Here is a 14,881-nt window from a genome sequence, read left to right on the forward strand (position 1 = left end):
AGAAATACCACACACACACGATATGAATATAGAATACATACATATAATACATATAAAAATTGACAACTTTTTGCAATAACTTCGAATTCAATTCAATAAAAGTTTTAGAAGCTTGATTTGGGACTCGATTATTTTGGTGGCAGCATTTCGCTGATCCTGCGTAAGGTCTCCTCTCGATCGCGGCGCATCAGATCGGAAACTTGCAGCAGAAATTGTTGCTGCTGTTCGCGTTGCTGCCGCAGAAAGCTTTCGTTGGCGGTTCTGACCTGAGCCAGCAATTGCTTTTGGCCCTCGATAATGGCAGAGAGTGCTTCGATTGGCGTTGGTTCCACCTCCATCTCCGGTGCATCCTCGTAGTCCTCGCTGTCGGCAGCGGCTCGCAGAAGATCACAGGTAGAGCTGGAGTTTTCGCTATCACTATCCAGCGGAACGTTTGGTTTGCTTGCTGGCTTGGCAAAGGCAGTTTTAATGTGGCGGATGGGCCTTGGAGTGACACTCTTTTTGTTTTCGCGCGGCGCCTGGACAAGGTCATCGTATAGCTCGAAGTGGCGGGGCAGAATTCGCACATTCTCCAATCCGTGTTCCTTGGCCTCTCGATGCCGCTTATAAAGCAATCTCAGCTTATTGCGCAGCTGGTGGGGAGTGCGTTTAATGCCTTGCTTATCCAGGATATTGGAAATATGGGCTAGGGTCTGAAAGTTACGTTTCCTCGAGCCATCTAATGCTTGAAAGAAGCCATTTGCCCTTATGATGAGTAGAAAGGAGTCCACCTCGTCGTCCGTCCAAAAGTGAGCTGAATTAATAAGTGTCGTTTTCAGATTATTTCGGATTGTATATATATATATATATATTTGGTTATTATTACCTCCGCTTTTATGTGAGGCATCACCCTCTTCCTCATCGCTATCTTCCTCACTATCACTGGCGCTACTCAGATTGGCCTCCGCTTCAGCCTCCGCGGCCGCCGCCTCCTCTTCCGTGGGATCCAAGACCTGTCGCATGGCCTCAAAGTGCTCGAAGGTCTCGCCGGTGCCATTCTTCACCTTGTTGTACATCCGTCGCAGCAGCTGGAACTTGATGCGCAGCTTGTCCGCACCCTTTTTGCAGTTTCTTTTCGCCATCTCCTTGGCCAGCAGCTTGAAGACCTTCGCATTGCGCTTTCGCAGCAAAGCAGCCCGCAGACCCAGGGAGTGGATCAGATTTAGGAGAAGGTCCACCTCGCCTTTGGTCCACTTGCAACGGGCATTTATGTTAATCGACGAAGAGGATGCGTCCAAGGCATCTGCAAACGAGTTGCGATTTGTTATTAACTTTTGTAATGTTTTCGATATGATATAAGCTGAGGTTAACTGAGTAACGAATATTTAATAGAAGACCTTGACTACAGCCGTCCTTCTTGTTTTTTGTGCGGTTCCACTTACCATCTCCTTCGGTTTCCGAAATCTGGACAGACTGGTCCTCGTCGGCCTCCCCATCGGAGTCACTCTCCAGTTCCGCCTCCAGATCGGAGGCTCCGTTTCCCTGCAGCAACTCGTGGACTGCCTCGAAGTGCTCGAACGGCTCACCGCCACTCCTTCTGCACCTCACATACTGCCTCCTCAACTGTTGGAACTTGATCCTCAACTGCTTCGGGGTCTTGGGACAGTTGCGTTTGCCCATTTCTCTGGATATCACCTTGAACACCTTTTCATTGCGTGCTTTTCGCAGTGGAGATTGCAGTTTCATTTGGTGTACAATTCCCAGAAAGAATTCGACCTCTTCGTCTGTCCACTTGCAGCGAATGGCTTTTCCAGAACTGTTGTCCAATACCGATGGATTTTCCAGATCTACGTTGGTAAGAAAAAATCCCATAATAACCATACGCCGGGCGCAACTTTACCCACCTAATATGTGAGCGTATTTCTGCTCGATTACATTTTCGTCCTCGTCATTGCCATTAAATTTCGCAAACTTGCTCATTGTTAAGTGTTTTTGGCGGTATTTTATAAATTAAAAAGAAACGGCATTAAATTGGCTAAATTGCTGGGTTTGTTTAGAGTTTTTGTTTTTTTTTTACACTTCAACAATCAACTAGTGTGACCGCATCAATACATGAATAATATACCAACAGGTTCACAGCAATATAGTTAGGGAATTCCCCAAACCAGGGATGCTAACAGCTGAATGGTTGAAAATTGATCAAAAAATGTTAGTACTTAACAGATTATACAACATAGATTGTACAATATAGATTGTACGTCTTTGGTACGACCCAAAATGTATTTAACTTTATAGTTTGTTAACATCTTTAGCTTTTTGGACATAATTTTATGTCATTGATCAGAATCGAAACGCTGTTGGTCCGAAAAGTCTGCAGTTGTTGTTAAGCCATGCCATCTTCGTTTGTTTTTTTATAATGTGAAATACACAATTCTTATCAGTTTTTTTAACTTTGTATTTTTTTTTTAGTTATTTTTTTACTCAAACACATATAGTCAATGAATAAGCGCCTCTTAAGCGCCCTCAAAATGTTTATTTTTATTTTATTGCTGTTTAACATTCCTTTATAAAATATACTTCATGATAAATTTTGAAAAGAAGTATCCGAAAACAATGCATCTGAATGTCGGTCTTCAATATTTTGAAACCCTTTATGCGATTATAAAGTTTTAAAGTTCCTTAATTCAACAGTCTTAACGAAAATTAAATCCTACACTATTTAAAGTAAATTTAAATGTTCGTTTAAAAATTTCGTTCGTTTAAAATTAGCATTTTCATATTTTATCATATTTTAGTATGACAAAATTTAGATTTAAAATAACTTAAAAAAAAGGGATCGGTCTGGTGGCCAGCTTCGACACAAAAATATGTAATCGGGACCCCAAAATGCATCCTGGATGACAAAACTTCTTGGAAGAATTTTTTGTTCTTTTAATAAAAAAACGAATGCATTGTATTTCTTCGGTTGCATATAAAATTTTAATTACTAATGATAATCGGCCCAGCTCTATGTACTTTAAACTTTATAATTTTCAACTGCATCTAAAATCCAGTCCATAAAGTGCGTGACATTCGTATAAGATCCTAGGCCTGAACAGCTTTTAATGCCTTTGCTGATAACACCCAACTGGACGGTCCGACCAATTTCGTTTACATATGCGAACAACGGCCCACCAGAATCTCCTTCACAAGAGTCGGAGCTGAATTTGCCGGTATCACCGGCACATATTCTTGACACATCAAGGTGATCCATGCTCAATTTCCTTTCGCACCTCTTACGTTCATAGATTTCTACGGTGGCTTCCTGTAGGATGGGTTGTGTCTCGCCCATTCCATTTTTACCCCAACCGGTAATTTTAAAATGTGCAATGGGTTCCTCTGGATATTTATCGAGGAGGCAAATCGGTCTTATTTTGTCTAAGGATATTATGTTTAGTCCCGAGTGTTCATATTGTTTATAGCGTCTTAATTACCTGTGAATGTCACCTCATTTTTCATGCGAAGTAGAGCAATGTCATTTGTGTTGACGTCATAATCCCTATGCATAATTTTTTTATCGACATCTATATCGATGGCCCGTGGTGTGCAAATCGAACCCACGCACTCGCATTCGGTATTATTCATGTTATGTTCGCCCAATCGTACCTTCCTGCGAAAAGAGATTCTGGAATTTCTGTTTATTAAATAAAGTTTTGCGTGTACGTACATATAATTCATATCAATGCAATGCGATGCCGTCAAAACAAAACCTGCGAAAGATAAGGAACATATCGTCTTCACCATATAATAAAATAATCATCAAATTTCTATACATACGAGAGTTGATGAGGGTGCCGCCACACTTATACACATTGTCCACGAACACCGCAACCATCCACGGATTTGAGAATTTATTAGCATTTCGGCCATTTTCGATCTTTGGCCCCATGCTAGAGTCCTTTATTGTCCCACAATTGGTTTCAAATAAGCGCCCCGATCCTTCTGTAGTAGAAAGAAATAGACAGGCTAGAGCCGCTATTCCCGCTGTGACCACCATCATGATGTTGCAAAGACTGAATAATGAACTTTTCGCGTGGTTTATTTATATACATATAAAGACAGATAAGCTGATAATAAAACATTTATTTAATTAAGGTTTTGTATTATTAAAATTTAAGTGTTTGTTATAAACAAATTTATTTCATATATAAGTTGTGAGTTGGTAGCGATAAAAGCAATTATATTGTTTAAATTGATTAACACAATGATTATGCTCCGACGAAAGGTACCCAAGGAAACAATAAATTAAGGATCTAATTATGTGGCGACGAGATTATCCTGCTTGTTTTTGCCGTGACTTTGTAAGTGACTTCGGGACTATTTAGGGTGCGAGGAATAACGTCAGATAAGTTACAGATTGAATGGATAATTGTCTCTATTCTTCACGATATACATGCTTATATAATAAGAAAGCTTAGAGTGTAAAAGTGGAATTGAGACCGAACTCAGGGTGCTTGCGATTAAGGTAGCCTTGCTTTTGAGGCGGTCGCAGTTCTAGTCGTCTTATCGGCAAGAGCTATTTCCCGAAATATTCCTGAGCTATCACTTTGTGACGGGCAATTTCTACAAATTGACTTCGAAAAAAATCATAAACTACTCTCAGCCAGCTAAACGTTTATGTACCGAACAGAGCCAAAGAAGTAGTTGCATTAATGTTTAAGTACCAACATAACCAGAACATACTGTTCATTGCTTTACATTTATTTTTAGTTAATTTCCACCAATTAACAATTAAGTTTTAAAAGATCAAACTATTGATATCGCTGCTGATTAAATATGTAGGTCATTGGCCTACAGCTTTAAGGGCAAACGTTTATTTAAAATGTGCAACAATATTTTGATTACATTTTGGTCAAAATTTATTTCCTTTTTTTCGTGTGGTGAGCTTTACTCAGCTTTAGAGGGAATTGCACCAATTGGAATTTTATTTTTTATTTCCAAAAGGAAGAAAATTATTGAAAATACCCTTGCTGTACATAACAAATCAATTGTTTTATTAACGAGATACATTGATGCCCAGTTTTTTTTTTTTTTTAATATATATTTTTGTTACAAAAATAATACAAAAACTAAAAGGTAGAAAATGAAATCATTATCTGATAAGAGATACCAGTTATTTTTATTATTTGAAAATTCCAAAATGTGAAATGAAATGTAAATTAAAATGTAGAAAAAATGTGTGTTCACTTGGAAAAGAAAGTTTTAAAAAAAATTATACATGATAAAGGGTGCACTCCTGGACATCGTCGAATCCATATAGTTCAACAGCACTCAAAATCCAGTTCATAAAATGCGTAACATTTGTGTAAATTCCTAAGCCAGTACAGTGGTGAGATCCATGGCTGACAATACCGTACTGGAAAACCCGTTCCTCTTCATCATATTTTTGCTGAGCACTTAGAGGGCCACCAGAATCTCCACCACATGCGTCGCTCTTCGTACTTTCGGCACATATTTCGGATAAAACATACGAGTTCCTAAATTTAAAGCTGCATCTCCAAAGATCCGCGTTGTTTAGGGTGGCTTCTTGTAAGACATGGCTCCGGATACCAAATTGTTTTTCACCCCAGCCGGTGACAGTAAATGTTTGAACGGGCTTCTCTTGCTCGTCGACGAGGAGGCAGATTGGTCTGACATAATCTACAGAATAAAAGTTTCAGTTTAGAGCTTATCGTTGGTACTACATTTAATTACCTGTGTACTGCAGCGAACGAGCCATTCGAAGAAGACCAATGTCGTACCCAGTGTTTCCGGCATTGTAGTATTTATCGTGAATAATTTTCATATCGACTTCAACCTCAAAGGCCTTTGATACGCTAGGACCTAAGCCATCTGCGGCCAAGCGAACCTTCCTGCAAACAAACTCATTTAATTATGTGTGACAAAATATAATTAATGCACATACATAGAATTTCTGGATATGCAATGCGCTGCCGTCAAAACATAACCTGCAAAAAAATAAAATTGTTTTGTCTGAAAGCGAAAATAACGTAATCAATCCTAATACATACGAGGATTAATAAGCGAGCCGCCACAAGGTTCATTACTTATCACCATAACCATCCACGGATGCGTCCGTATGTCCGAATTTTGACCTCCAGCAATCTTCGGACCCATTGGGTCACGCTTTCCACAAGCATTATCGTGCAAGCTGGCCGATCCTTTTTCAGTGGCAATAAATAGAGCCACGACTACCCATATGACGATCTTCATGTTACGGTAACGACTAAGTGAGCAGCTTGCCGGGGGATTGATATTTAAATGTTTCTTGGCCCATCAAATCTGCGCAAAGATTCTACATTAAAAACTCTAGACTCGAGAGCGCAGATAACGCGGTTTTCGAAGTCACACTCTAGTCTATTTGATTTTTATAAGCATTCACTGTTTTATTTTTAAAAATATTAATTTCTGTGAGCTAGATCTAACTTATGTATGTTATCCAGCATAAAAAGTTAAGATGACAACACCAAAACTTTTTCACGCCAAACAAGTATTTTAGAACTTACAGTCATCGTGCCGTCATGAATGTTTTTCCCTTTACAAATTGCCGAGCTTTTTTATTTGGAAATCCATTAACAGAGTACAAGGTATCCATAAGTCATCACACTCCACTATAAATACAAGTTTGTGAATCTATTTTAAACTTCTTGAACATGTTAAACTTCAAAATATTAATGAAAAGATGATTCAACAATACAACAATTTTGAGTGTTATTTAATTCAAAATGTAGTTAAACAAGATAACGTAACGATTCTATAAGACTAAAATTCTGAGAAGAAAATATTTTGAATTATAGCGGTTTCATTACAATATCCCTTTACATCGAACGGGGCAAACTTCTTTATCTTTGTGGTTGTTAAAGAAAATCATATAAATACAATTTTGACAATAAGGGGAATAAATTCTGTTAATCAAAAAATAGTTTTCCTATTGCTAAAAGGTGCTTTCCGAAGACATCTTCTTATCTCGTTGTTATTTCTTGAACACGTTGCAAAATTATTTCGTAGTATTTATATGTTCACGTTTTTGCAATAAAGCTTTTGGATTTTCTGGGAATTAATAAATTTCTTAGAGTAATAAAATTAAAACTTTTATTATGCATAATATGACATTATATGTATATACTTAAGTAGTAAAACTGACTCTGTTAACATTGGATTCTTTGAGTTGAAGTTATGTGTCATATCGTTGCCTAAATTATTTTTCTGATTTTCCTCATTTTAGCCAGTATTAACCAGCTTTAACTGCCAACTTGGTCTAAACGTCCCTCGATCTTCTTCAAGATCGGTAGCGTTGCATGGGCTCACAAAACTTACCTAAATCTCCTTAAGAAGTATGAAAATAACTATTTTTCAATTTAATCTAAAACACTATACATACACCCAGAGAAAAATTCATGGCAATTCCAAATATTTTCGCTTTGAATTTCGGTACTGATTTAGCCCCGAGGGGTTTTGGACTTAAATCAAAGTGTGTTAAACTTTCATTCTTATTAAATTTTTTAATATTAAAAATTAAGTTTTTAAATCTTCAATATTCCTTTTGGATAAACCAATTTAAAATGTTAATAATTACATTATCATGTTTTTAGTTTACTATGAGGTGTTTCTCTGGGTGTAGGCCAGAAACGGAAACCTTAACTCAGCTGGAAATATAATTAGAACGTATAATTAGTACGGAACTTCGGACGACCAAGATCAGTAACAAGGATCGACGAAAATAATACCAGAAATTGGCCTGTCCGTTGTTATTATTGATATTATTCACTATACATATACAGTATAATCAATGTTTATATAAAAGTTGCAAGCTGGCTTGGAAGTCAAATACAAATTCTATTTCACTCCAAAATTTTAATATTCTTAATCCTTCGTGTTTTTATTTCCATGTAAGAAATGGTTTGTGTCTGTTCTCGTTGGGGATCGGAGATTTCAACCACGGCTTGTGTCTCGGTAACTTCTTCTGATGCACAGAAGATTTTTAAAAATATACTTACCAAGAAACCAAAAAAACCCTTTTTTTATGAATTGGGCTAACGTTAACGTAATTAAAATATGTTAGAGGCCATCGATTTTCAATAATAGTTATATAAAAGAAATGCAGTGGAAAACAGTCAATTTCAAATGCAATCGATAGTTAACAACCCATTTACTCCACAAGCGATAACATCGATTGCTGTTGCATTACAGTCTAGCAACATGTTGCTGCAACATCATTAAAGTCTATATAAGCAGCCCGCAACAGCCACTCTGTAAATTTTTCAAAAATTTTACAAAACGCGCTGCCCGTGTGTCGGTTTATATTCAAAAACATCAAAAAATGTCATAAAACAACATCCGAATCTGATGCGAAAAAACGACGTGAATAAAATCATCTAACTATGATGGATTTCTTATAGAAAAAATATCAAAATCTGATATTCTATGCAAAAATATCAATAATTAAGTGTAATTCTAAGGGAATAAAAGGGAATCACAGTTGTTTTTATTGTACAACAAGAGCAAAGCTTTTCGGCCAAGAGTGTGTGTGTGTGTGTACTAGTGAGTGTAAGTGATCGCCCAGTGTTTTTATTTCGCACTGGCCTTAGCTTTTTTATAATCGCCCCCGCGCGATCATTCGCGTTATCTGTTTTTGCCACATTACAATTTGCACGCTCATTTCGAGAATACAAAAAGTAGCAGACAACGGGTCAAAACGTAAAGTAGAAAATTCGTTATTACGCGGCGGCCAAAGTCTGGCTTTTTGAGATGGGGCAAGGAGGAGCGTCGGCCACGCTTGACTAGGCACCACCCACAATCCCCCTGCATCCACCCACCGCCGCCTGCAAAAAGCAATTTGAAGTAAACAAACAAATCTGCCGCGATTCGCGTGTTTGTACAGTTGGTGAAAAATAAGCAATCCGTCCCGGAATTGGGATTATCATCATGAGGATATCGCGAGGATTGAGGAGCCGCTTCCGCTTCACTCTGTCGGCGGTGCTGATCTTGATCCTCGGCTCTTTAGCAGCCACCACCACCGCATCGGTCAGCAATGCCGGCTATGTGGATCATGGCGATATGAAAGGTAAGCTGTTTTGCACCACACAGTCGAGCTTCGGTAATTCGAACCGCGAACTGGAAAATATTAAATAAACACAAACCTATATGCATATTCTAAACAATTTTAATGGAACCGAAATATGTCACATAAAAGTGGCACTTTGTGGGGACTTTGAGATACAGAAAACAATATTGTAGTTCAAGGAAAGGAATCTTTGAGTCGAACATTAAACATTAAACAAAGAACTATTATATATTTTAAAAGATTTAAAATCTTAAAAGGTTTTTATTTCAATTATAGATTATTTTAACGCAGTATATTGCTAACATAATAGAAATTGTGTAAATATACTTAGCTTGGAATCTTAATCATTGCATACAACTTAATAAATAACTTATAATTTTTATTGAGTACAAAATTGTTGTATCAATTTTTATATAATGGTTTTCTAAAAGATGTTTAGAAGAATAAAATCCATGTAAGCCATAAAAATGAGTGCTGTTACAGAAATATTCGACACCATTCTTAAACAACTGTTCCAAGAAATACGTATCTGCGATAACAATGTTAAGTTGATAAAATTTAATAAAATGTATAAGCGAAAAGTATTTTGCAGAAAATGAATGTAGGCTAGTTGGGCTGCATTTCAGTTAACTGAACCATAACTGTGCCGAGTTCTACGTATCAGCATGAGACACTAATATTTGTATCTGCGATAGCAATGCAGCAGATACCGAAATAGCAAGGTGCTGGGCTCGGAGGCATCATTCATGGGTGCGGGACAAAGGGGGCCTCAGACAAAGATTGATAAAAGGGATTCGATTCATTCAGCAAGAAGTTGCCGGGGAGGAAGTGAGTGCTATCTGTATCTCTCGATCCCTACGCTTATCGTGCATCTGTTCAGCTACAGCTACAGCTACAGCTACAGCTTCAGATTCTTCTTTTTCGCCTTCACTCTGGTTAAAGGGAACAACAACAGGTTTCCCGGCCAACGTGATTTCCCATGAGCAGTGCAAACACACACAGCCATAGACCTTTTCTACCTGTTGGGTTACCTGCGCCAGGTAGAGCAGCCATCCAATGGGCCCATTAAGCATCTCGAAATATGAATGAAGTACAGATACACAGATAGAGATACGGATACGGATTCGGAGTCGGGCACGGATTGCCTCATTAAAAAGGACAACAACTTTTGGCGATGCAGCGGTGTTTATTCAAATTTTCTGTTCTATTGTTGGCAGTCTCGCTGAGCTTGCAGAAACCAGTTTTGGCTCTTTACTGGCGGTGAGTTTTACGTCTTGCTTGCAAAAACAAACCCACATGCATGTCTCCCCTCTGCGACCGACTTATAGTATGGCTGGTTTTGTGTTTTTTGTTTTTTGTTTTGTTTTTGCCCAGACTTCCTACCACCTGCTCCCCCTCTCGCTCTTTGCCTTTGCTTTTTCTTTTTTTTTTTTGCCAACTCTGTACGCATCTGAACCGTGAGATTTTATTTCATGCAAAAAAAAAAAAAAAAACACAGGCCAGCTAAATAAGAGCCACCAAGCGAAGGCAGAAAAAGTAGAAGTACTCGGCTGCGCATGCGCAACACAGAACGAGAACGGGACGGCAAATCCAAAGGTAAAAAGGAGATGGCGAGAGCCGACCTGTGCAGGTGTTTTGCGCTTGGCACAGGGAAACCAGCTTATAAATTATAAGTTTGGCTCGTTGCAGTTGTCGTTACAGCCTTGTTTTCGGTGGTATATGGCCAAATCGGTCGCTGTTTATTGCCCTTTTTAGTGAGCCTATTACAAGGGTTCAGAGGTTGGAAACCCCAGCTTTTACTCAACCAAAACATGAGAATAAGGATCGATTGGTTCTCCTTTTTATACAAAATGTATACTAACTATTTTACATTATTTTTAGTTTTCTTAATAACCTGCCTTTTTTATTTTAACTTGCATTCAGTTCTTTATTTTGTTAAATATTTTATTAAAAAAAAGCTGCGGCTTAAAATAATTTAAATTAAAACTGCATATGAATAAAATATAAATATTATACTAAATTGCAAAGGATTTTAATGGTTATTTAAATTATATAAAGTCTTTAAAATGTAAAAAAGTATAAGTAATTTTTAACATGACTTCCATATTTATGCGTTTTAAAGTAAAAAAAAAAAGAATTTTCTGTTCGTTATTCACTTTTTAATAATACTTTTATTGTTATATTAATATTCCTAATTAAAACTGAATTCCTAGATTGACCTTTCATAATTTTAATGAGACAAGAGCATTTTTTATGTTAGCTATTACTTTGGTTTTGGTATTTAACTTCTCAACCTTGCTGATAGCAAATTAAAACATTGAATGTTTGTGAACAATTTTCACGGTTTAATGGTAAGTGCATTGTTTCGTTCGGTTAAAAATTCCTGATCGAATTGTCTTAAGTTTTTACAGAACTGGTTCGATCCTGTGGGAATTGAGCCATGTTGAATGTAGCTGGGTTGGGATCCATTAACATAAATAATGAGACTGTGGGACTCATTCGGGCTGTAAACTTGAACATATTATGGCCACGATACGATCAATGGATATGACCATGAGCGAGGTTCACTTTAAATTGATAACTGCCTTTAACGAATAGCTGATGTGGAGAGTATTTTTGGAATCGCCAAAACCACCTTTTGCATTCATATGAATCACTACTGCTTATCGTGTTGATAAGGCGGTAATAAAACACAAAATAATTAGCAACTGCGCAACTGGGCTTATAATGAAATGGGTTTTTCTATCGACAAGAAAAAAGAAAAAAAAATAAGAAAATAAGAGCATTGGTATCCTGTTTTGGGATTGAAGTTCCAGCGAAACAGGAACCGGCTAAGTGGCCAGTCAAGGATCGCGACATTTCCCATTGTCAAGCCAAGTCGAGTCGAGTGTCTGGCCCTTAAAAAAAAACATATTTTTGAGTTTTTGAGAGACCATAGGAACCGGCTGGCAGGTAAGGAGCTCGCCCACGTCTCAGGTTCGTACTTTGCTTTCTCCTTGCTTGGAGGAAAGTATCGGGTTTCATAAAGGACATGCCATATTTCGTTTTGCTACGCTCTCAGCGGATGCATATGCACGAAAGTTCCCATGTCCTTTTAGCTGGAAAATGGAAAACCACTTGAGCTGCTGAGCTGCGTGCGCCAGCCTCATGTCTGTAATTATGGAGAGCCCACTTGAGAGGCACCAGCATTTCTCAGATCTCCCTCTTAATTGCATTTATCTTTTGGGCATGCTACTGTTACTGCATCTCAAAGATACTTTTGCGGCCTTTGTTTTTTGGGGGAACTTTTGTATTCTGTATTCTGTTCTCACGTATGGTCAGGACTGAGGAGGGGAGGGGGGCAAGGGGCCTGGTAATCATAAATAATAATCAATTTCCTGTGTCCAAAATGTTTCCCATCGCTCCACAAAATTTCCCCATTTCCATTTCCATTTTCCAGCTGTGGGCGGCCGTATGCAACTGCAAGTTTTCCTTTTTGGTGAGAAAATGAAAATAAAATCTGACAGCACAATGCGAGGTGAGGGGCCAGGCCGATTGTTTAAAATGTATTTATTGTTTGCCGTTTTTTTTTTTTTTGTCTGTCTGTCTGTATACATTTGGTTCTCCTTCGTTTCGTTTAGTTTCGTTTCTGTTTTGTTTGATTTGTTGAACATTTGTGCACATTTGTTTGGCTCATTTGCATGCGAACTACCCCCCATCACCACCCAAAATGGAGGCTGCCAATGGGGGCCTTCTTGCTATCATCCAGAGAGAATCTGCCTCGGATTTCGCGGTGCTTCGGCTCGCTGCCTCGTTTTGTGGCGTTCGCTTGTCCGCGGAGGTTAAGTGTTGGCCCAATCAGCGGCAGCGCCGGCCTGCCTCATTTGTTGCCCATGACGCATGCGTTCTCAGCGAAACACCCTGGACTGCTGACTTGGGGTATAGCGAGCTGCTAGAAACGTATAACTTGAATTACCTTTAAACTAGTAAAAAATATTTTAGTGATTATGTATTAGTTAAAATACAAATCTGAAAGTTATAAATTTTTTTCGATCAACAGTTAGAGTTCTACAAAATATATTTTCAATTTCAAAATAAGTTGATAGTTAAATATCTTTCCTTTGAGGAAGTACTCTATAGAATTTTTTAAAGTTTTTTGGACTTAATAATAACGAAGCTAAATAGCTATATTATGACTATATAATCATATAATCATATATATTACATATATAATCATTTGATCCGTTATTTCAAATTTTAATGTTTGCAAGAGAAAATCTAAAAAAAACATTCATTTTACTTAGCCAGGGTATCACTTGCTTCGCTTCCCTCTTTTTTTTATACCCTTGCAGAGGGTATTATAATTTCAGTCAGAAGTTTGCAACGCAGTGAAGGAGACGTTTCCGACCCTATAAAGTATATATATTCTTGATCAGCATCACTAGTAGAGTCGATCTAGCCATGTCCGTCTGTCCGTCCGTCTGTCCGTCTGTCCGTCTGTCCGTCCGTTTATATGCAAACTAGTCTCTCAGTTTTAAAGCTATCTGCATGAAACTTTCCCAAAAGTTGTCTTTCTATTGCAGGTAGTATATAAGTCGGAACGAGCCGGATCGGACGACTATAGCATATAGCTCCCATAGGAACAATCGGAAAAATAATTGAAAAAATTATAACTTTGCTGTTTTTTAATTTTTTGTTTTGTTCTTCGACATAAAGCAATGGTTAAATATTTCAGAATTATGGTTAAAATTTCATCAAAATCGGACGACTATAGCATATAGCTCCCATAGGAACAATCGGAAAAATAATTGAAAAAAATTGTAACTTTGCTGTTTTTTAAATTTTGTTTAGTTCTTCGACATACTGCAATGGTTAAATATTTCAGAATTATGGTTAAAATTTTATCAAAATCGGACGACTATAGCATATAGCTCCCATAGGAACAATCGGAAAAATAATTGAAAAAATTATAACTTTGCTGTTTTTTAATTTTTTTTTAGTTCTTCGACATACAGCAATGGTTAAATATTTCAGAATTATGGTTTAAATTTCATCAAAATCGGACGACTATATCATATAGCTCCCATACAAATAATAAAAATATATAAAAGAACAATCAAATAATTAAGCTGCAAATCGTCATAGCTTCAATGTTTTTAAACATATACGCAAGTAAATCATAATTTTAATGTTTTCAAAAATATTTAATTCTTGCGATAGCTGCAAGGGTATATGAACTTCGGCTTGCCGAAGTTTGCTTTCTTTCTTGTTTTTTGTTAATTTCGTTGTTATCATAGGGCATGCAGTGCAGCCTGCGTTCCCCCAAAATGTATCTTCTCCTTAACAACAGCTCCGTTTTGTTTATGACTTGGCCAAAAATACGAAAGAAGCAGATTGCACCAGCTGTTGTGGGATTGGATGAGATGGCTTGAGATGAGGATGAGAAGGGGACCCTACTCTTACCCTTTTGCCACATTGTGTGGATTAAGAGATAATGCAATTAGTGAAGGGGGCACTTGCAACATCAGCAAGTGTGGGTGGTGGTGGTGGTGGTGTAGTGGTGAGGGGTTAAGTTATGCACCATATGTCAGTCACTTTGGTAAGCTGAGCCATCGCATCGGATTACCACTGAGTTATAGCTGCTCTCTCGATCCCCCCGTTCCTACTTCTTATTTTTGTTTTTGGTGCTCCTTCCACAAACATAAATCCAAGCCGGACGAGCTGTTGTTTCTTCTTTGCCTGTTTGTTGTTTTTTGCTTTTATGCTGCCGAAGGTTCTGGGCCGGAAAACGCCAAAGAGCATAATAAGTTAAGATCCAGA

The 14,881-nt window shown here is 37.8% G+C and overlaps 4 protein-coding genes across 4 annotated transcripts in view; 1 reads left to right on the forward strand and 3 right to left on the reverse strand.

Annotated features, from left to right (window-relative positions):
• Positions 1 to 34: 34 nt before the first annotated feature.
• LOC108143445 lies at positions 35 to 2,065 on the reverse strand. The gene is made up of 4 exons (XM_017267872.2): positions 1,884 to 2,065; positions 1,422 to 1,826; positions 866 to 1,282; positions 35 to 793 (listed from the first exon to the last, which is right to left on the reverse strand). Exons 1-4 carry the CDS (start codon positions 1,957 to 1,959, stop codon positions 129 to 131), a joined length of 1,563 nt encoding a protein of 520 aa, XP_017123361.1. The 5' UTR covers positions 1,960 to 2,065; the 3' UTR covers positions 35 to 128.
• Positions 2,066 to 2,761: 696 nt separating this feature from the next.
• Positions 2,762 to 4,018, reverse strand: LOC121466843 (serine protease grass). Its single transcript, XM_041707423.1, has 4 exons — positions 3,796 to 4,018; positions 3,686 to 3,728; positions 3,453 to 3,628; positions 2,762 to 3,396 (listed from the first exon to the last, which is right to left on the reverse strand). The coding sequence occupies exons 1-4, from the start codon at positions 4,016 to 4,018 to the stop codon at positions 2,996 to 2,998; spliced, it is 843 nt and encodes a 280-aa protein (XP_041563357.1). The 3' UTR covers positions 2,762 to 2,995.
• A 1,134-nt stretch (positions 4,019 to 5,152) lies between these two features.
• Positions 5,153 to 6,247, reverse strand: LOC108143298 (serine protease grass-like). Its single transcript, XM_041707447.1, has 4 exons — positions 6,030 to 6,247; positions 5,924 to 5,966; positions 5,713 to 5,870; positions 5,153 to 5,658 (listed from the first exon to the last, which is right to left on the reverse strand). The coding sequence occupies exons 1-4, from the start codon at positions 6,229 to 6,231 to the stop codon at positions 5,231 to 5,233; spliced, it is 831 nt and encodes a 276-aa protein (XP_041563381.1). The 5' UTR covers positions 6,232 to 6,247; the 3' UTR covers positions 5,153 to 5,230.
• A 2,033-nt stretch (positions 6,248 to 8,280) lies between these two features.
• Positions 8,281 to 14,881, forward strand: part of LOC108143388 (epidermal growth factor receptor) — a 46,830-nt gene continuing 40,229 nt past the window's right edge. Inside the window, exon 1 of the mRNA XM_017267760.1 lies at positions 8,281 to 9,082. Within this exon, the coding sequence (XP_017123249.1) occupies positions 8,944 to 9,082 (139 nt within the window). The 5' untranslated portion in view covers positions 8,281 to 8,943. The remainder of the gene's footprint in view (positions 9,083 to 14,881) is intronic.

The sequence above is a fragment of the Drosophila elegans genome, unplaced genomic scaffold (assembly GCF_018152505.1).
Source record: "Drosophila elegans isolate 14027-0461.03 unplaced genomic scaffold, ASM1815250v1 contig_183, whole genome shotgun sequence".
In the NCBI taxonomy this organism is placed as follows: Eukaryota; Metazoa; Arthropoda; class Insecta; order Diptera; family Drosophilidae; genus Drosophila; species Drosophila elegans.